This window comes from Calypte anna, chromosome 2 (genome assembly GCF_003957555.1).
Source record: "Calypte anna isolate BGI_N300 chromosome 2, bCalAnn1_v1.p, whole genome shotgun sequence".
NCBI lineage: Eukaryota > Metazoa > Chordata > Aves > Apodiformes > Trochilidae > Calypte > Calypte anna.
In genome coordinates, this window is record NC_044245.1 from 6311888 (window position 1) to 6334979 (window position 23092).

Below are 23092 nucleotides of genomic sequence, written 5' to 3' on the forward strand. Positions count from 1 at the left end.
CAAGTCTGTGGCATGCACAGGTCAGTGAGTGCTGTGAGCCTGTGAGCCAGCTTGCTCATGGGTACCCCCTTCCCTCTGCTCCTCCAGTGTCAGTGACATATATTTGGTGTTCTTTATTCTGAGCACATTCCTTTTTTTTCTGTATTTTCACGTGATGTTTGATTGGATTTGCTTGCAGTTCCATTGGAACTCCTTGCCTTAACAAACAGCCTTCAAATTCTCTCTGACCCCTTAGATGCCTGGGGTAAGAGCTGCTGGGAGCTCCTAGTCAGACCTATCCAACCTGAGTCATGCCCTGTGAGTCAGTTGGTGCCTATTAGTTTTTAAACAATGGTGAATTTTAAGTCAGACCCTCTAACTGATCTTTAACTGGTCTTTAATGCAGCAGTAAGAGCAAGGAAAGGAGAGTGGCCTGTTCAGGAAGACCAAGCACCCTCTGATGACAATGCCTGCCTTTGGCTGGGGTGCCATTGGCCTGAGGATTTTAGCACTAGGAGACAGGTCAAGGAGGACTCTGCCAATGCCCATCTACACGTCTTGGAGGCCATAGTCAGTGTATGTCCTCCCAGCTCTTACTGGCAGGCTCTGAAACCACACTGTGCATGGCAGGGTGGTTCCTGTTCTTCTGGAATTATCAGTGTGCCAAAGATGCCAGCTATGAACATTTCAGCTTGGTTTCTGCATTCTTGGCCATAACTTGTAACCTAAGCAGGAACACTAAGGAGCCATTAGCACAATATGGGGGGTTTTAGGGGTCTTTGGTTTTTTTGTTTGGTTGGTTTTTTTGGTTTTTTGGTTTTTTTATGTATCTCTGGTATGCTCTTTATCTCCCATTAGTGCATCTTTTATAAACAATTTGGTGTAAGCAAAGCCAGAGTGTTCTTTCACAACCCTGCCCAAATGAAAGTGCAGCCTTTATCTTACAGATGTCAGAGCTGACACTAGCAGCTGTTTGCTGCCAACTCCTGGCAACACGTGGGCAACCCTCCCTGTATTTTCAGGGACTGAGAGTTGCAATCCAGCACATGGTGGTTTTACAAATCTTTTATTGCACAACCCTATTGGTCTGGATCAGCAGGTTACTTGGCTTGCCCAGATTAAACTCTTGAGCCAGAGCATTTTATAATTATGCCCCTCGGCAACAGCTCTCTGGCATTCCCAATCTGTGTTGTTTAAAACAAAGCTGTTTCTTATGTTCTTTAATTTCCTGTACCAATGCCAGCTTTACAGTGGTGATTACAGCCTGATGGATAGGTAGGTAGACTGATGCTTTTAACTTTTCTGAATCAATGACACTAATTTTATTGTGATCAATTGAACAGCATCCTGTAAGGCTCCTGTGGAGGATGTTATATTTATGTAGCTTGATGTTGTTGCCCATCCCTGTGCATCAGAGGAGAGTGAAATCCTGTGAAATGCATCCCCGAGGTAACAGAAACTGAAGAGTTTGCTAACAAATACAAAAGAGAAGGCTTAATATTGTACATTGACGATGCCTCAGCAAAATCTTGAGACTCCTTAAAAAAATCCTTGGAGGAATAGTGTCAGTAGCAGAATAATATTCTCATGTGAGAGTCTTACACTTAGATTTCTGTAGAGTGCTTTTCTGGGAAGCAGCATTTTGTTTTCCTCTCAGTGTTTTTAAGGCGTTCCCACACCACTTTGAGTTATCACTTCTGTCGGCTGCAAAAGAGGGTGAGAAAGAATAAGGAGTCAAAAAGTAGAATTTTTTTTTTCTCAAGTGTCTAGTATCTGTAAGAACGATGTGAGGAAACAATAACAGCATTTTTGGAGTGGAGTTCCTGCATTTTTTTGTGCTGAAGACACCTCATTTGGATGCTTTTACACCAGAACATATCATTGGAGATCTGTGTACACTCACTGTGGAGTCAGACAGGTCTTTTCAGACCAACAATCTACTGCTGAGTGGAAAAGGTTGTAGAGGCACATAAAGATGGAAAGAAACATGAAAAAATACTAAGTGTATTATAAAAAGAAAATATTACTCAGAAGTGCCATTATTCTCTTCTACAGTCAGAGAAGTTGCATCTCTGTGTCCCCGGGCTTCCCAACCAGTTATGGTAAAGTTGTTTGAGCAATTATAGCCAAAGGTTCTTCTGCATGAAAACAGAGTTTCCTCAGGAAGTATCATTGGCAGTGAAACAAAGAGTGACTTCTTAGCCTTTAATCTTGTGGTGCTGAGAGGTTCCTATGAAAATACATCTAACTGCAATGCTCCTAATATTTCCTTTCTTTCAGACCCTTGTTCAAAATGGTGAAGAGATTAAAAGTATCTCTCAGATTGAAATTAATGGCAAAATTTCCATGATCTCCAAAATTTCTGTGATCCCAAATTGCCTGTGTTTTTAGGGAACTTATTCTAGATGAAACATAATTTCCAACCAATTCCCCTGTTTGAGCTTAAATTCACCATTAATGTGCCAGGTTTCTCACAGCTGTATTCAGCTGTTTTAGACATTAGGAAGAACAATGATACAATATGAGTTCAATGGAGCCACTTAGAATTGGTCTGTTATGGAAGACTAAGGAGAAACTGTCCCCTCTGGACATGATCACTTAGTTTCCAGCTAAGCACAGGGTGCAAGTGCAGACATTGTCTCCTGGCAAAAGGAATGAGCCTTAGAAAAATTTTCATGTCCTATCTGGACATAATGTCCTAGCACAAGCAAGTGGAGAGAGTTTCCTTCTTGGGAACCCAGAGCATCCATTTCTCAGAGCTCTTCAACAGTGTCAGCAGCACTTCACGGGCACTGTCAGTTGTCTGCAGCAGCAGAGCAGAGGCAGAAATCTCCTGTTCTTGTGACAGAGAGTAAGAGCAGATGCTGCCTTTGGGAGAGAGGAAATTTAGTGAAAATGCTGTCTCAAATAGATATACAAGAGAGATTCAGTGTCAGAGAGATTTTAGGAGGAAAAAGCCAAGATTTCGGCATTTTATTCTCTTCTAACTCAGTAATGTTACTGTAATGTTTTATTCAGATGTGGCTCTTACCAGGAAATGTTAGTCAAAGTAGGAAAGATCTAGAAGGAGGTCTTTTTAGGTTGGCAGGGAAAAAAAATAGAAGTACCTCTCTTATTCTGTGTGTGTGATATAGTTACTATTGTCTTAATTCTCAATTGATATCAACTAACTTGGCCCCAACTGAGTTGACTTAGTCATTTAGCATGTTCTCACTTGTGTGTTCCATTTAATTAGTTTTTATTTTTTCTTGCTTTTTTTGAAAACTACTGCAGACAAGGATGTGCTCACATTTTGCAATGCTTCAGCACTCCTTTTCTCAGCATTCAAAACAGACTTACTTAAAAATTTGTGCTTGACTAATGACATCAAATTAAGCTTCTTAAAGTGTTGTTGAATGTCTAATATTGGCCTCTGACACTGTAGAATTCTACAACTTCAGAACCTACAGCAATGTATTCTCATTCCATTATGCAATAGAGGGTTGCTATCCTGTGCTGTAGAGATTTGATTTATATCAATATACAATTATTCTTTTGTATTAAAAAAAAATCCTTTGTTTTCATACCAAGACATACTCTGCTTTTTCAGGATTAATTTCTTTATTGGGTTGCATTTTAAAAATTAATTTTCATTATTTATATTACTGCTATGGATTTTGATTTGCAGCAATATTCTGCTTTGGTAAAAAATAGCAGTGGTTGAAACATCTTGTGGGTTACTGCTGGGGAAAAAAAATGGCAAAACTGTACACATTGGCTGCATGGCTGGTGAAGTCTCTAAAACAGCTGAATATTACAATAATTATCCTATCTGCAAGCAGTTCAGAAAACCTTGATTCCTCCATCTGACAGGCAGAACATCAAGCTCACCATCTACCAGGACAGAGGGTATTGCTCTGTTATCAAAACACTACGTGGAAGTTGGTGTCTCTCAGTGTCTCTGGTCCCTGACAAAGAACTCTCACAGTTCCTCATGTTACAGCCATCTCTGGTCTTGTCAGCACAATTTTCCCTGAATTGTACCAGATCTGAAGTGTCATGAGAACAGAGAGAGCTGCATTACTGCAGTTTCTGCTGAGATCTACTCCTCCATGTGGTTAGGTGGTTCCCACCTAACAAATTCCTAAATACCACAGGGCTCCAGGGCACTGACCTCTTAACACTCATCCTCTGCAGTAAACTTTTGCATGTCTTCAGTTTCTGATGGGGCTTATTATATATTTGGAAAAATGGCTTGTGATATGCATGAGGTACTGACCAGTTGTTCTGGGAGAAAGGGGAGCTCACTGATGAGGGATTTCTCCCACCTTGTGTTTCACTTGATGATCCCATACAGTGCTTGCATCCTACTAGTGCTGGCTGCAAAGCAGAGAGCTTTCATATTCTCTTCTGGCATATGGGGCTAGGAAGTGACTTGTAAAAAAAAGTCCCAAAGTTGAATGTCAGCCAGTGAAATTAATGCTATAGACACACAAGGAAAATATTTTCCTGGCAGAGAAAGAAAAAAGTGTCATGACCCTAGGCTGCCACGAGGGAAAACAAAGGGAAAAAAAGGGCTGGGTTTCTTAGGCTAAAGATTAGGACCTTGGAGGGGGTGAGTTCAAGGTCAGGCACAGTATGCAATCAGAAGTTGCTCAGATGACATGTTCTGATGTCATCCTCCCAGTGTCAGACTATGGACCTGGAAAAGAAGGTTTTCCATCACACTATTATGTACAACTATTACAGGAGACAAGTTTATGATTCTAAATTAGAAATAAGTGCCAAGAGAAATTATATTTATGTCCTGCTTAGGCTCCTAATTCTGGTCAGTTCCAAATATCTGAAATGCTAGGTGCTCATTTGCCATGTTCCAGTTTATCTTTTCAAAGGAAAAATCTTTGGTGTTGAGCAGGTAGCATCCACCTGTTTTCTGTGTTCTTACCCAGTTAGAGGAATTTACCTTTGAGCATCTGTGTCCTTAATCAAGAGCATTCAATATGTTCCCATGGAAATAGTTTTCTCCATGCTGAAGCCATCTACGATGCATTTCTTGTATTACCTTCCATGTTTTGCAGCACTTGCCCTGAGGGATATATATGTCTGAAGGCTGGGGAAAATCCTGACCATGGTTACACAAGTTTTGATACTTTTGGCTGGGCCTTTCTCTCTTTGTTCCGTCTTATGACTCAAGATTATTGGGAACGTCTTTATCAACAGGTATGAGATTGTTTGGTTACTCCTAAAAAAAAAAAAGAAAAGAAACACATCATCTTATCACAGTTACATATCCAATATTTAAGGAGAAGTAAGCATTGGTGGTTATTAGGTAAGCTGTCTTCTGTGTGTTGTGGATAAGGACCACCAATTGTTACAATTAATTTTTTTTTTCTTAGGAGTGATGATACCAGAAGACTTTAGGATGAGTGTTTGGGGAAAAGGGGAACATTGTTATTGAAAGAAAGACACTTTTAATGCATATTTTACCTTAATCTGAATAAAGATCACTTAAGAAGATCACCATGATGTCACTTAATGACTGGGGGTTTTTTTGGTGGTTGGTGTAAGATGATTTTTTGAGCCTAGCTCAAAAAAGGACTCAAAAAATATATGGCATATCTGGTTTTGCAAGGCATGGTAATGAACACAAATACAGAAGATGACAAGACTGCCTGGTAGCATTCAGTTCTCCCTGATGCCAACTTTTTATCATGAACATTGTACAATCATCTTAGAGCAAGTGTGTGAAGAGGTCTGCTAGAAAATGTTCATTTTAGCATGTGTTTCCTGAAATGTATCCAAACTCCTAAAGACTGTGTATAATATACTGAATTACATGCTCTGCCCATGAATCCACTAAACATTTGCTTCTTCATCTCAAAGCTGCCGAACTGAACATGCTCTTAGGGAAATCAAAGGAATGTAGTGCAGGCAGATCCTGCTGTGCAGGTTCTGAGGTAGACACCTTTGAAGGGATTTCAGCTTCACATGCACCAGTTCTACAATTCTACTTCAGGAAAATAAAAAGCAATAAACTGGAGATTCTTTAAACATTTTCACTTACTTGGCACAAAGCTGCATGTGCAACTCTGGAAGGCTGGAACTGTCATGGCAAATCAGGGTGATCATCACTCCTTTTTGTTATTTGACCTTATAATATCACACAGTGGTTTCTATCACTAGCATCAAGTCACTGACCAGGGAACACATCTGTAATGCAAGCTCAACCTCTTACCCTAAACTCCAGTTATCCCTCTAAATCTGGTGGAGAACCAGGCCATCAGTCAACAGTGCCCAAGGTTTGATTCTTCTTATCCCGAGGCAGATTTCTAAATAATTTTCAGATTAATTGCACCCGAAAATTATCTTTTTTTTTCTCCTCATCAATGGTAAAGGACTTAGACTGGAGACATCTGAAGGGATACAACATGAATCCTGACTGGAAAGTTTATTTGTGATTGGACAAAAATAGATTGAACTATGTGGGGGAAGCTTTCAATGCAGCTGATTGTAAGATTACCTATTCTCAAAGAAAAACACCAGAGATATTTGGTAAAGGCAGAAAGCATTCTTTTAGAAATTAGTTTTTCTGCAAACCATGTGATTTTAGACTAAGGCATAAACACTTATCTTCTCCTCTATTTGGGCTATCAACAAAGGCTGAATTCAATTATATAGTAAATCTAAGTTTTCAGATTTTTTTTTCATATTAAAAACCACCATAAACAAGTATTAGTGATTTTACTGTTGTTCTTACAGACCCTCAGATCTGCTGGGAAGATCTACATGCTTTTTTTTATGCTGGTCATCTTTCTGGGCTCATTTTATCTGATCAACCTGATTCTGGCTGTTGTGGCCATGGCTTATGAAGAGCAGAACCAAGCTACTATTGCTGAAACAGAGGAGAAAGAAAGGAAGTTTCGTGAAGCAATGGAGATGTTGAAGAAAGAGCAGGAGGTCAGTAAACTGTGTGACATGGTTAGCCCTGGGTAACTTGAACAGATGGTATTTTGAGATTCACATTTTCTTTATTTTACATTTTTGTGATAACCAAAGAAAGAGTTGGCTTGAAGGCAGCTTAATGTTTATTGCTCTGGATAGAGTTATTTCAGTCCTTCCTAGAAGAAATATAATGGCTCTCTCTGCTGGGATTGGAGCCATTTCGGGGTTTTCATATCCAGAGTTGGTGGATAGGAATTGTTGTGTTGGTTGTACTGTACCTAATACAACTCTCTAGTTGTATTGGTTTAACTGTACTACCTGTGCTAACAGAGGAATTTATATTGGTTGGCACAGAAGACATTTTAATGATGCTATAACTGCATCTGCATTTGAACACATTCTGGTCACTCAGCCATAGCCCAGCTGAACTTCTTCCACCACCACTTTAGCTCATGTACATTTCCTCACTGTCTCATTCAAACTACCCTGAATATTCAACAATCCAAAAATTAAGATAACAATGGAGGATAACCTGTTTGGGGCATGTACAACTTGACAACTGAGCAAGTGAACAGGCAGATCTTGAGATTAATATTTGCAAATATGCAAAAAATAGGGATTTAATGTTATGTCATAAGTTTAAACAAAAGCAGAGAGGCCAAATGGTGGATATAGTCATACAATGCTAATAGCACTAGCTAATTTGCCTGTGGTTTGTGTGGGGTAAAAAGCCTGTATTAAATAGCTGAAGAGAACATTTTTGGTGCTGTGAACAAGAAGACAATAAGAAAATTAGTCTGAAATAGCACGTAGCACTGTAGTTGAGAGAAATAAATCCTTGATACACAGTATAAACTAATATACATAATTTTCTTTTGGGTACATAAAGCTTCAGGGCCTAATCCAAAGCACATTTAAATCCTTGGGAAGAAAATAGAAAATGCAATTCACTGTTGACAAAGTGCTAGTAGAGGCTTATAAATCGTTTAAGTCCTTTTAAAGATCCTCTTTGATAGCTTAAGTAATAGGTAAATGCAATTTATTCTATGTACAGGCATTTTGAACAGAGTAACTTTCTGCCATAACCTAAGGGAGAAAACTGAGCTCCATCTTGTACCTATTTTATAAAAATATTAATGTTTTGACTCCAGCTGATCCATTCCTAATAACAGTCAACTTTGGTAGCCCCAGCTATAATTAAAGATATTTAAAAATTTCCCACTGAAGGCTTTGATTTCAGTTAAGCTTGTATGTACACAAAAAAATGAACATTAAACCCTGAAAGTCAAAATGTTTGAAACTGAAGGTTGCTCATGAAAACCTAAATTGTTCCCATTTGTCCATATACTTCATAACATAGTCTTTTCTTCAGCCAGCCATGTCTTATTTTTCCTGTGCCCTGCTCTGTACAAAGGTTGGACAGTGCATGACTCAAGAACAGTTCTTCACTTTCTCAGTATTTATTCTGTAGCCTCAGGCCACCTTGAATAGACTTTCCAGCTCAGGCATTCAAAGCCTGCTTCAAAGACAAAATGACAAACATCTTTGGAGGTTTTTCAGTTCCTCTTGTTACTGCCTGGACTCTGTGCACTTCAAAAAAATTTCATTTGTATTTGCAGAACTCCTGGAGAATTATCCTAATCTTAGGGAAAGAAAACTTAGGACTAGAGCAATTGGGGTCCATCATGTTCAGTAATGAAGCCCAGTAATTTTGCAAATCAAGCCCCTACAATTTAAATCAGCCAGCTGGAAGAAGAGGCTCAGGAAAGCAAATTGTGCATTTGCACCATGTAGCTTTCAGCTGTCCTCAGATGTCTCACCCCAGGCAGAGCAACTCAGCTTTGATCTTCTTGTCCAAGCCTTTATCAAGATTTTGATTTTGACTTTCTCACTGTACCACTAGATTCTTGGCTCAGGTCTTATCTCCTGCATAATCACCATGTCAGGGCTTGTGTGAGATAATTTTTTCTCCCATCTGTCAGTCAGCACCTATCCTTGACAGCCCTACCCCCACTCTCTCACACCTTCCATGTCCCTGGGAGTTACTACAGTGGGTTATGGGTGTCAGGACACGGTCCAGCTACAGAAACCCAACCAGACAGAGTAGATAGGTAGCATGTGGGGAAGTCCTCCCAGACCTGAGAAACAATTTAGTCCAAATCCTTTTTCAGCAATGGAAAAACGTAGGGCAGAAGCATTTCAACCCAAGCCACAGGCAAGAAAATACTAAGGAACTGAAAATTAGTTGATTATTTCAGTAAGCATACAGCATGCTTAGTAACCCAACCTACAATATTTTCCAGATCAATAAAATATGATGGCAATCATAAAGGAACACCTAAACTCCTTAGACAAGCTTTTACATTGTGCAGTATAAAAAGAGCACAAATATAATGGATAGGCCTGCCTGGGGACTATCAGTCAATTAACACAATGGGTCTAACACATTCCTAAACCTGAACTTAACACCAAAAGACTTGCTGAATCTTTATGAAGAGAAAGCACTTCAGCATAGCAATTAAATCAATTGACTGAGAAAATAATAATAAAAAAAAAAGAACAGCCGAGACCGGTGTCTGAGCCCTCCTCCTCTGCTCTAAGCAGCTTGCTCATGAAAGACATTTCCCACAGGAATTAAGTTTTGTTGTGCTCTCAGCTTGATAGAGCTACCACTACTCCTTGAAATACATGATTGATTCTTTACACGACTGTTAAGTGCCTTCACTTTGCTTGGACTGATGCCTGTGGGAGGAAGGGAGTATTTTGCCATGCAGAGCTGATTGCCTGTTTGATTCTAGTGGCTTACAGACAATTGCACTGAGGATTCATCTGTTTCTCCTGTTCCTGGGAACCTGGAGAGATGATTAATTTTTTTTTTTTTTTTTTTATTTTTTTTTTTTTTTTTTTTTTTTTTGTAATTCACTTACTTTATACATTTTCTGCTGGGGGCTCTGCAAATGGGCTTGTCTCCAATCCACTGATGTTGTTGTTGCTGAGATGCTGGCACCTCCAAACCTGACCTCCTGCTTTGTGCTCAGAGCCCCTTCCCTCCTCTTGCCCTCACCAAGGATGAGGACCTCACATTCTGGCATGGGCTGCAGCCTCCTCCCTGCACCTATGGATTTCTCCTCCTGGCTGCTGCTTTGTTTCCAGCACAATGCCAAAGCACGTGGCAAAGTCCACCTTATTTCAAATTAAGCCCACAATTTCCTCTCTGCGTCTCTGACCACAGCTCCCTGTGGTGCTTCTTGGGATAACTGTTTACAAAAATATGCCAGCTGTGTTGCCTGCTGTTCCTAGCATCCCTCTGAGATAGGGGGGGAAAGCTCCTGGCAGACAGCTCAGCTCCATTTCTGTCCAGCCCTCTCAGTTCAAGGGGCTGAAGGTCAAGGGGGCATAACCTGAAGTTCCTCAGATTGACTTTTCTTCTGACTGGCACCAGAAGTGTTACTCCAGGGAGTGTGCATGCTGGATGCACCTGCAGATGTGTGTATACAGGTTGTTCCTCTTGTGAAACATCAGAGACTCTTGTTTGTGAGCTCTACATAGAGTCACAGAGTCAGTTGAGTTGGAAAAGAACTTCCAGATCACCAAGTCCAACCATTAACCTAGCACAATGTCAGGTCCACCACTAAAACATGTCTCTAAACACATTATTTTAGGCCTCATCATTGGATCTGGGTAGCAGACCTGCATGTGTTGTTTGTACCTATCTCACTTGTTTATTTTCCTATGGTTGAATGTAGAGGTCAGCTACAGATTAAGACTGGTCACAGCTGTATGAGATATTTTTATGATTAATGATCATTTGGAATATTTAATCTGTCTCCTATAGAACCTTAAAACTTAGTATGAAAAGTATTTGCTGAGCAGAGTAATTATTAGTTCTCAATGAGATCCTAAACTCAAATAACTTTTATACCTTCTGCCATCTCTTGTTTTAGGCACTAGCTGCTAAAGGAATAGATTCAATGTCACTTAGTTCAATGGAAATGTCACCTCTAGCATCCAAAAATGCCAAGGAAAGAAGAAATAGGAGAAAGAAAAAGAAATCTTTGGGGACAGAAGAGTATGGGGAAGACCAAAGGAATCCCAAGTGTGACTATGATGATGGTCAGAGGCGAATGGTAAGCTATGGTCTGAAACATCACTTACCTAACACTGCACTTTGCTGGATGGGCCAGGCACTGAGTAGGTAATTAAAATTGAAAATTCCAGCTCTTAGCAATAATCAGATATTTAACATCATGACTGACCAAAAAGACAGTCTGTGTTAGAACTGTGGGAGGAAACATATTATCACTTTATTTTCAAAATGAATTAAAAATGCCCATTAAACATTCTTACCAATATATTTTGTTTCAATTTTTTTAAAAGTTGTTTGGTTGGGTTTTTTGTTGTTTTTTGGTTTTTTCTGCTTCAAGATTACCCGGTCTGGTTTATTTTCTTACTTTAATTTCATTCATCTGATTATATCTATCCTATCCCTATTAAAGATAAATAATTCTTAGAAGAAACCTATGAAGCTTTAAAAGATAAGAGAGGAGGGGAAAAAGAGGGAACTTGTCTCTGAGGGCTTTTTAAATACTATACAAAGATGTTATTAAGATTTTTATATTCCTTTGCTAATTGCCTTCTAGTCAGAACTTTCTGCCACTTGTTTCTACTTTCTATTGCAGAGAAAAAAAAATCAAGTGAGACCATCGCTAAATAGGGTTTTACATAAATATTGCTGACATGCATGAATATGAATCTGCACATGCTGCATGTATCAAATGATCATAAATAGCTTAACTGAGGGCAAAGTTTAAATCAGTTTATTTTTTGGTTTTGAGTAGCTATGTAATGGGCTAAGTCTTTTTGTATTTTGCTGTCAGTGAATTTAGGCATACTTGGCAGCCATAAAAAGCTTATAGAAAACAAGTAAGTGATGTAAATAAATGTGACCAATTAATGACTTCCCAACAAAATTCACACAGAGATGGATTTCTGTAAATGACATGCATTTTTTAATCTAGTTTTTTTTTGTTGTTGTTGTGTCATTAGTTGAGTGGGTTGTGTTACAAATTACAACTGTGTTAAACTAGAATTGCTCTTTAGCTTCATTCTGGATGGGTTTCAAGCCACCACGTACCAGAATGACCATGGACTGGAACTGTGCATTGCCAGTCTGTTTCCCAGATTAATATTTCTTCTTTTCACTTTTCGCCCCTGGATGTCAGATGCATGAGAAACATGGGAGACACATTTCAAAGTTTATAGTAAATCTTCTCTGCGAGGCTGTGTCTGGCATGGTTGGAGGGACTAAGGCTGAGTCATCATTCAGATGCAATCTGAGCAGCTGGAAGTGTGTTGCCATCAGAAATCAGTCTCAATGACTGTGCCATGGAAACCCAGGCATGGATTTTTGACTAGTTAAAAATTGGTAGCGATCCAAATGGGTTGCTTTTAGTTAGAAGGAGCCTGGTTTTTGTACTCTTCCTTGTACCAGTGTCACAAAATAGCATCATTACATAACTCAGTGGTGTGAGCTACAGTCTGAAATGAAATCAGGCTTCATTTGGTTTTTCTGGTTTGAGAATGCTGTGGAGACCTGAAATACACACTTGCCTTCATATATCCATGGCTCATGACAAAGTCCTGAAGAAGCTGAAAATTCTGTATGGGCCATAAGATCAAAAATATATTCTGCCTAAATGCTCTTATTCCAGTAATTTCCTCTCCAGATAAGAATGAAGGGAATAGACTTGGATCTCTTATGCATTTTCTGAGCCTCCTTTCACTCTGCCAGGGTTTAGGTGTGTTTGGTGCTTGGCCACATCTTGCTGATGCTCTAGCAGAGTCTCACTCTCACTAGCTGGTGTCAGAGTGGATCGTCAAGTCTGATATTTGGGTGTGAGGGAGACTGCTGTGTACTGAGCTTACCTACCCCTTAAAGCAGCTATGTGCATTGGGATAATCATTCTACAAACTAATAAACCATATCCCTCTTCTTGCTCTTGTTTTTTTTGTTTTTTTATTGTGGTTTTTTTTTTCCTTTATCACCTTCTTCCGTCGTATTCCGCTTCTTCTTCTTCTTCTTCCCTCTTCTCATTTTCCCCAAAGTTCATTTCCTGCCCTATTTCTTTATCTCTTCTTCTCCCACTGCAACGTACCTCCCTTAGCTGTTATGAAGATGTGTGATAATGCAGTAAACTGGAGCTGAATCTCCTTCCCTGCTCCTGTCTTCCACTCCTTGTGCTGCCTTCCCAGATCCATTGGCACTTACTGGATGGGAAGGGAGTAGAAGCAAAGGGCATATCATTCTGCGAGGTGAATGCCACCTTGACCCTTCCTGTTTCAGTGCATCTTTAACTGTCAAGTGTTAGACAAATACCTAATGGCTAGGGATGACTATTCAACCTCTTAACTTCCTGACGGTTGAATACACGTAATTAAGTCTTCCTCTGAAGCGCTCGATTTAAAATGGAACTCACTGCTCTCCCCCGACCTTCCTTGCTCCTCAAAACATGTTGCAAAATGTTGTTTCTCTTTCCCCTTTTTCCTTTCCGGGGGTTTCTAGACTCTCCTTGGCATTAGTTATGGTCCCAGTGCAAACTTGGTGAAGCGCAGAACCAGCCACGGGAGCATATTCAGTTTCCGACTCCGTGGCAGAGACACTGGCTCCGAAACAGATTTTGCCGATGATGAGATCAGCACCACTGGGGAAAATGAAAGCCACCGGGGCTCTCTCTTAATTCCAAGATCTGGGAGGCGTCCAAGCGTGCAAAGTCAAGTGAGCCATAGTTCTCACCCTACTGCTCCCAACTACACCCAGACGGGCAAAAGGAACAGCTCAGTGGATTGCAATGGTGTGGTTTCCCTGATAGGAGGAGGCACCGGGGCACTCAACCCAGACCCTACTTCTCCTGCAGGGTTACTGCTCCCCCCAGTTATTATGGAAAAACCTGGGACGGGCGACCTGGTGAGTACTTTATAACTTTTGTATGTGATTCACCCTCTTATTTCCTTCTAAATGTTGTTGGAGTTTGCTGTAATCTTATTTTCGTCATGCACAGTCTGCAGTGAGAAACCCAGACCCAGCATCCTCAGTTGAGTGGGAAGACAACGAGCTAACTCAGAGCAACATGTGTGTAGTGCCACAAAAGAGAAGTGTATGACTTATTCTTCAGAGCTGGTTGGGGGCAAATCACTAAATCTTGGGTTTGATGAGAATTTTTTTTTTTTTTGTAGGGACGATTTTTATATTGGTTTCATTTGACATTTGAAGATCTGGCGTTGTCCACTGGACAGAAAATGAGGTTTTAAAAATGGTTCAGTGTGAATCTTCCCATCTTGAGACTGCATTTTCTCCCACTGGTTTCTATCTGCTTGCATCTAATCTCTTGTCTTCTGTATAGCTATTTTTGGGAGGCTGTTCTTGCAGTCCAAAGGTAGTTCCCAAAAAGTTTTAGGACCAGTTCAAGTAACACCCAGGAAAGATAAGCAGATGATCAACAGGCTTCAAGCCTTTTTCTTGTAGGCAGGATCTTTGTGGCAAAGCACCACCCATGCAAAATATGAAATTATTAAGAGTGTTACCATTAAGATTCAAGCATAAATTCACTCAGAAAACTCAGAAGGTGTTTTGGAAATAGGCAGGGAAATTTGTACAGGTTACCAGTTTGATATGGTGGAAATTTATGTCTTTAATGTAGATAATTTATACTAGAGATCAGCACTCTCAACAACCTTTAAAGCAATGGAGGTTGAGTCACTATGGTCAGTGTGGGCAGGATATATTTCATCTGAGAGATCTAGAATGGGTCAGAATAATCTCTCTCAAAATGCCTCCTTCTGTTCACTTTAACTATGCAAGGGATGCCCAGAATGGGTAACTCTGCGTGGCAAATTTCTTAAAGTCAGGTGAGATGAAGCCCACTCAGAGTAACAATGTGCCAAAAATGGGTTGTGTTAGTGGGGAAATAAGCAAATGTGATTCTAATATGTATTAGGCAAGATATTTCCTGAAGAGAAAGGCGAGTGAGATGGATCCCAGCTGTGGTGTCAGATTATCAGTAAATTGAGAAGTATTTTTTTTTCTCTAGAGCCAGGCAGCTTCTTCCCTTTCAAGCTTTGGATTAAACTTTTTTCCTCACCTATCTGGGCATTCCCTGTAGTCCTGCAAATAGACTCTCACACTACACACAAGGTGTTGGGGGGGAGCTGTGCTGCCCGTGGGAAGCTGGGTGGTGTGAGAATTATCTGTTTTGTTGACAGTTTTGAGGCTGTTGCTGCTTTTTAAGTTGTTCACACTCTCGTTCATTTAGGACTTTGGTGAGCAATCTCTAGACAGATGAGCAACAGAAATGCTATTTGTAGATAGTGGAGTTTTCTTGGTCTTAGTTTGGTGTAAAAAGGCTGTGTGAAAGGAACTGTGGAAGAAAGAGTTTGTCTATCTGTTTAAAAAAAAATCTGACCCAAAGTGGAAAGGCTTTAGTAGAAAAGCAGAGAGTGCCTCCCCTTTTCTCTGTAAGGAGGCTCTCCCAGCTGTCAGAAAAAGCTTAAGAAAGGATGAGAGCACTCAACCTTTCACAGGAAATATTGGTATTTTAAAGGAATGGGCCTTGAGGTAATAGGGAGGTTTTGAGCTCTGCTGGCATTTCTTTTCATTTGCCAGCTTCCTGCCTTTAAAAAAAAAAAAAAAAGTTAAAAATTAGATAGTCTGGGTGTGTAAGCTCACTTGGCAGTTCCCTGGTCATTGAGGAAATAACAACCAGGCCCTATAGTATCAGATGCTTATTTGATGGTGCAATGTGAAGGATGTTGTGTCTTCTGCAAAACAAGTTTGGTATCTAATCTATCCAGAAAATGTTAGCTGGAGTAAAAAGCTAATTGGCAAGAAGCACGTTGCTGTGCAGATGTATTTGTTACAGGAACCGTAAGTGCTGGGCACAAACGTGCAGCCTCAGCTGTGGAGTGCAGGCAAAGGGAAATCACAAATCCAACACCTCAGCTTGGCTTAAAGATAAACCAGTACACTTCTGGGATTTGTGTTTGATTATTTTTGCCTTTTTCTTGTTAAAATTTGGAGTTGAGTTTGTTCTTTTTTAGCACCCCTGGCTTCTTTTTATAGTCTCTTGATACATTTGGTGAAGGCAAATTAAAGATATTGAAGAATGAAGTTGAAATTCACTCATTAACCACACTGCCCCTGCTGTTACTTATTTTGTATGAGTGGAAGTCCATGGTGAAAAAGGACAGCTTTGAGCTATCTGTTGTTATGTTCCCTGACCAAGATTGGAAGGACCAGTCCATGAAAAGACATCACTCTAGTAGGTGTTAAGTCCTGACTTGCAGGGTGACTTTGCTGGTATAAATGCGACACCTCAGGTGATACAGGTGGCAAAACACATTTTACAGCATTAGGTTTTGAAGATTCGTTTGTTTAAGTTCCTCTGTGATCCTCAGTAGGATCAGGTGGCTTTAACCTAAGCCCACCTGATTGCTGCTGAATTTTGAGTTGGGGAAAGACTGGAAAAGCACTTCTGATTTAAAAGGCAGAGTAAACAACAAACAAGATCTGACCATCTCTGGTTTTGAGTTTCTGACATGCAGAACATTCCAGCAGATGATTTCAAACTGGGCCTTCCTGAGTTTTCTCAGGTAAAGCACAAAAGCTCTCAAGCCACTTTTGAGTCTTTCGGCCTAATCAGTTTTAGCAATATTCCACCTAAATTTACCCCAGGCAAAGTAGTTTGGACCATAATGAACAATTTTCATGGTTTTGTGCCATTGAAACCTCTATCCCATGTCCCAGCCATGGGCCGTTTGGCCATAGGAAAGGCTGTGGGTGGCAACTGGGCTGACACGAAGGCATCTGTGCAGCTTGTCCCCTCTTCCATGGCAGAGGTGGCTGCAAGACATTATCCCACTCTTGAGGCTGGTGACTCAGATGGATAGTCTCAGACACTTGGCTGCAGAAGAGCACATAAGATAAAAAACCCAGTTTCAAGTGCTCTTCAGATGGCCCTGGCTGCTTGGCACAGATGGATGTGAGTGTGTTTCCATGAGAAACCTGGTGTGTTTTCACATCCATCTCCTCCTCCTAGTCTCTACATACAGCCAGTGAAACAGGAGAGGTGGCAAATAATCTCAGTGGGGAGTGGGTCTCAATGGCCCAATGATCTTGTCAGCTGGGGTGGTCTGACTGGTCAGCAGGCTTGCTGGCAGAATGGCATCTGTCCATGCAGCCTTCTGCATCCCTCCATGGAGTCCTCTGCATCAACTCGGTCCTGCCAAATCACCAGGGGCTTCAGTGCACAGCCTGATAAAAAGGATGGATATCCCGTGTACTGAAGGGAACCCATTTGTCTCTGCACACTTTGCTACACCCATGGATGTTGCCATGCCACACAAGAGCACCCACAAGCAGTGGTAGTGGCACTGTTGGGGAGCTGCCCTTTGCAGTACAAAGGGTTCCATTGCAGTGCCCTAGCTCTAGAACTTGCTGAGGTCATGTGAAGAGCAAAGTAGTGCAGTGTGACAGTAAAATCTGCAAACACCCTCCACAGAGTGGCTCTGGGTCAGGCAGCCCTCACCTGGATGTAAAGAGCAACAAGGGTTGAAGTCTCAGAGGTTCAGGGAGCTTGTCCCAGGAAAGACATGATAAGTCCTAGACACTCTTCTGAAAATCTCTGGTGTATCCTGCAGAGGACTGAATCAGGCTGGTCCTGTTCTACTACCAGTTTTCTTCAAATGGTGCAGCTGCTGATTTCATCAAATTTACCCCAGTGTAAATAAGACGCAAGCAGCAGCTGGTGACCGTGCTTAAAGTCCTACATTTTTTTGGCTTGAGCTGAGACTGAGATGTTTGAAAAATGATACTTTTTATGCTCCTGCTCATTGCTGGGCTGAGAGTTTGGGCTTTCATCCTTTTTTTCCAGAAATCTATATATTTTGTAAGTAACTTCAAACTAAAGTTTGCATGCATTCTTGTAGTATTTACTTGTATCTATGTATTGCTTTATTGTGTCTTGGTGTTTCTTAGTTATTTAGAGGTTAGAATAATATCTCTCCTCCCAAGATATTGATCTGTTTGAACAGAATTGGATTCAGTTAATGAGCTGTTATCTGCAGTTCAATTTATCCATAGGATAAGAGGATTCGTAAGATGTTGACTATGTTTGTAAAAAGTTTCTTAAGGGTTAAAAATACAGATGATGGCATCCCCTCTTGCCTCCTGAAGCCAATTGGAGTCCTTCCTATGACTCTGCAAGGATATCACTGGGTTTTTTTTGGTTTAGCCTGACATTCCAGTTATTGTGGAGATAGAAATGCAGAGACATGGGACTGGAGGAGGTTGTGACAAACTAAGGATTTGAAAGCTTATCTTTAGATAAACTCTGCATTTTTTATTTAAATAACAAAACAAAAAAGACATTAAGACCTTGACTTTTGTTTTTGCTAAGCATAAAACTGCTTTGCTGACAACATTGGTTTGAGGTTTCCTTGTTGACCCTAAAACTGGCCCGAGGTATAATATCTTTTTTCCCCTTCTTGCTTTGCCATGGAACTGGTGAATAGGCAAAGCGTTAGCAGTTTCCATGTTCAGAAAAAGTCAACAAAATAACTCATCAAAAAATCTCCACCAAGAAACCATTTGGATGAAAGCTATCAGCCCTCTGCCACTCTCACTGTGGCTCTGGTTTCTGCTCATTTCAAACTTTGCATTAGAAAATCCTACGTATCAATAATTCAGATTTGACACAAATATTACAAGCTGTTTCAGTTTACAGTGCATCTCCTTAAATAATCAAGTATCCACAAAATTAAATGGCTTCTTAATGCTGTGCACTACTGTGGTCACCTTTGATCTCATTAAATATTTGTGCTAGTGCCTTGGTGGGTCCAATGTTCATGGTGTGGCCTGTCCACCTCTTTTTATGCTTGAAAAGATTTTTGCTGTACAAGGAAAATTAAACCTGTCCTAGTTCCCAACTGTGGTCTTTAAAATGCTGCCATGTATTAGCTCTTCTTCCCATAACACTTTTGGCACAACTCAGAACTGTAGGTACTTGGAGGATATTTCTGCAGTGTTTTGCATCCTCATTTACATGTAAATTACTGGTTAGTATATTTGTCCCTATAGAATTTAGCTAATCCAAAGGAGAAATATTTCCAGTCAGTCAGGGAGTAGCACAAATAATCTTGTGCTGCTGGAGCTGCCTGTGTTTAACTCCACTGTGATTTCTCATCTGGATCCTAAGGAGACTCTTTACATATCTGTAGGGGCCGTTGTTATTTCTGCTTAATTTCTGTAGAAATATAAGTACAAGGAAGGAGTGTGGCTGTGTATATTCTCTTTGTAATGGTAATAGCCTTTATGCTGCCTTGTTTGTCCAGTTCCTGGAACTGCTCTCTATCTCAGAGTGCATAAACTGCCAGTTGCTTTCGTGACTGTTCACTATCTCTGTTATAAAATAAATAATAATAATTAAAACCCCCTCACATATCTATTCTTTACAATGACCAAAAGCTCATAAAATTGCCTAAGTAGCTTCAATAAGACTTTTAAGCAATTCACCTGGAAGGAAACTTTCTTTCCTGAAAAACTACTTTGCAGTAAATTAGAAGCTGACTGTGTGATAGATTTACTGCTCTGTTGGTAAAAATTCCAGGTCCTCCTGCAAGAGCCCCAGGAGCATCCCCTACACCCCAACACTGCCTGCCAGACACTGTGTCCTGGCTCTGGGGATGAAACTCTGCTATGAGCAGCAAGCTTTGAGCTCTGCTTTCCAGGGGGGGCACATCCAGCTGGGTGAGTGGGTGCCCAGCAGCAAATTGCACCATCCCACCCTTCCAGAGGTGAAGGAAAGAAGCCTTGCACATCTTCAGAAATATCTCTTTGCATGCAGAGGGTGGCTCACTGCAAACAGTCCCCTTGACTCCATCTGGACTCCTGGAATCTTGGGGACTTCTCATGACACCAGTGACAGGATCAAGGATGCTGGGCTGGAAAAATAGTAGAGTGATTAAAAAATTCTGTGTTGGGAATATCATATCAAACCCAGGGAAAAATTCAGTTCCCTGCTGTTTTTGTTATAAGTAGTATACCAAATCTGCTTGACTTTGACTTCTCACTTACCTTGGTTTAGTTTAATAAAAAATTAGAAAGAATCTCAGAATCTCATTGTGCTTATCCTTCAACTTTTTACCTCTGCAGTGAATTCTTCTCTTTGCACTTGTGGGTAAAAGTCTGCTTTCAGACATAGGCCACCAACCCATAACTTCTGCAAGTACTTCTGCATGTATAATAGGAATATAGTATCTTTCTTGACAGTCAGAAAACTGGCACTACTTGGGATAAGGTTGTCTAAAGACATGCTGCTGGTATGTCCTAAGCTTTGGGTCAGATGGGATGGGAACATGGTACAGTTTAAGAAGAGTTAGGCAGTCCAAAGGAACTTGAAATTTGAGTTATTTTTACTGGTCTTTTTACAGACAGAGGGAACCAGAAGAGCTGAGCTTTTATTTGGTGCTTTTTTTTTTTCCTTTTTCTTTGGGTTTTTTTTTTTTTTCTCTCCTTAGAAGTTTGTCTCCCTTGTGTTTTTTATCTCAGTTATTTCTTTACAGCCCCATGTGTTATGTACTCCAACCTGGTGCGAATGATTATGCAGTTTTGTAGATGCTTTCTTCATTAAAAAAACATTTGTTGTTTCTTTGGGTTTTATTGCATGTTTTTGAGGTGAAGGGATTCAAGCGAACTAATGCATCTGAAATACTGCTCCTGGTTTCCCAGGCTCCTAAGCCAGGAATAGAGAATTTTCTTGTTGTTTCTTGTGCACGAGTAGGAGTCTCTTTGAATAGGTTCTGATTACACCTCTGCTTTCGAGATGACTGCATCAGTCACTCAGTGGACAATGAGCCAATTGTTTTAACAAAAAGAACATTAAAAAAAGAAAAATCTATTCTGGAGCATAACTGCATTCCTGGCTTAGCCAAAGTTTTAAGTGTTTGCTTTAAAAGTCCTTACTCTTCTCTGGTTTTGCAGTCATTGGTATTTTTAACTGCAGTACTTTCAGCTGACCTTGGACCAGTATCTTGACCATTATTTTCAGAGTCAACCAGTAGCCAAGTGGCTTTTAGCCTTTGCAACAACCTGATTTGGGAATGTCCCCTACCCTGAAGAGATCACACTCCAGAAAGACACCTCACAGAGCTTCAGTGATTTTCTTCTACTGTTCTCATGGAATTAACTTTCTTGATAGAAAAGGGTAAAGAAGAGGGATGTTGAGTCCCTCTGGGTGCATGTCGCAGGCCCAGACAGCAGAGCTGTGGAGATACTGCCCATGGCTCATCTCAGTTGGCATTCTGGTTGCTGCTTGGAGTGGTTGAGGCCATTTCAGATGCAAGTGAGAGAACCAAAAGACTGAATCTGATTCCTGTAGCTCACTTGGCTATGGAGAAACTAAACCATCTACTCTGACACCTGAATAAACCTGAGGTTTCCATCTTCATAGGAATCTCTTTGACATTTTCTTGAGATCCAGTGAAAGAACCACCAGGACCCATCTATCTACAGTGCATCTTTCTTGCTTACATTGTGTCTCAGACCTCACAGCATGTGCACTTGGAGAAGCTGGATATTTATTATGGGAGACTGAATGTCTTGACCAGGAGTTCTGCAATTGAGAATGGTGCTGACTCTGGCTTTCCCAGTTCCTGACATCTCAAACTTTCCTCCTACCTGTGGGAGAGCTGGAGGAGTAAAGCAAGCAGGATTTTTCTCTATATGAAGTGGGAGATAATAATAATAATGTCTTACTCTTAATGTCTTACTCCCGTGAGCTGACAGCATAAAGTATTTATTACAGTGTGTGTCTGAAGCTAACGGTGTTTCTGGCTGTCTTTAGAAACCCAAGCCTTCAAAAAATATGAAACTAATTTTAAATGAAACATTTAATAAAGACACTTTGGGAGTTCTATTTTGCTGGTATTTCATTTCTCTGGGTGTTTTGGGTTTTTTTTAAAGCTTTTTCTTGAGACACACAGGAACCAGATAGTTTGAATTAATTTTTTTTATTTTTCCTGAGAAAAAAGAAGCTGAGATTCTCCACTAATTACAGCACTTCAGAATGTGTGACACCAAAGATCACCAGAATGACAGTATGTTCCTGAGACTTGGCAGTATTTCAGAACAAGAAAAAACATGTGTTGAGGAGTCAGTTTGCTTGGTATGAAATCAGAGGGCTGTAATGGAGCTGTTATCTACACCCCTTTTTTCTCTCCTAGTAGTATAATTAAACAGTTAACACATTGCAGAAATAATGGAATAATTAATGTAATTAAGCAGGGCTTCTTTCACAAGCAAAGAGCATGGTAAAAAAAGCACTGCTGTTTCTCTGGCATCAGAATTTCCATGTGAATCTTTCACCTGTTTACATGAAGGTAAAGGGCAAGGCAAAGTTTCCAAAATTGCTCAAAGTGCCATTTTGAAAAGCAGCACCCCATCAGTATGTGTCTAATTGGGAAATCAGTGAGCTTCAGACTTCTCAGGTGGGAAAAAAAAAACCAAACCAAACCAAAACAGCACTTAGGCAATTTTGAAAATGCTACCCCGTGGTTTTTATGCTGCTGATCCAATGTGTTCATTTAAACAGAACTCTCCCTCGGATGAGGCAAGCAAGAAGCAGCTGTTAATGCCCCACCGCCTGTCTGTGGACCACTCAGATGAACCCTTCCAGAGGCAGAGGGCAGTGAGTGCTGTCAGCATCATCACCAGTGCCCTGGAAGGTAAGACACATCTGAAGTTCCCCAGCTCAAAGCCCTGTGCATGTTGATTGGCAGGAATAAAGTGATGCAAAAAACCCTTATATTTTGCAAGAAAGCATTGTAGGTAGTTACTGCAGCCCCTGCAATAGAGATGGATCTGAAACTGAAGGCAACATAATCACTATCATGATCAGTATAATATAATAATAATAATATTATTATACTAATATAATCCCTACCATGGGCTTATGAAAATACTGACAAAATTCTGATTCAGATCTGGTAACATTTGATTTACACAGGGCTAGACAACATGCAGGGTAGGTAAGCACCAGACTGTTTGAGTGACTGTACATACATTTGTATCTCATCTCTCTGGAGCCAACATGGAGCCTGATGTGTGCACTCACCAGCTACATGCAGAATTTCCAAGAAGTGC

At 40.5% G+C, this 23092-nt stretch overlaps 1 protein-coding gene across 2 annotated transcripts in view; it reads left to right on the top strand.

Annotated features, from left to right (window-relative positions):
• Positions 1-23092, top strand: part of LOC103534760 (sodium channel protein type 5 subunit alpha-like) — a 167475-nt gene that overhangs the window by 43962 nt on the left and 100421 nt on the right. For both annotated transcript variants that reach the window (XM_030444105.1, XM_008500749.2), the window contains exons 8-12: positions 5037-5178; positions 6718-6915; positions 10845-11027; positions 13463-13864; positions 22542-22674. In XM_030444105.1, the coding sequence (XP_030299965.1) occupies positions 5037-5178; positions 6718-6915; positions 10845-11027; positions 13463-13864; positions 22542-22674 (1058 nt within the window). The remainder of the gene's footprint in view (positions 1-5036; positions 5179-6717; positions 6916-10844; positions 11028-13462; positions 13865-22541; positions 22675-23092) is intronic.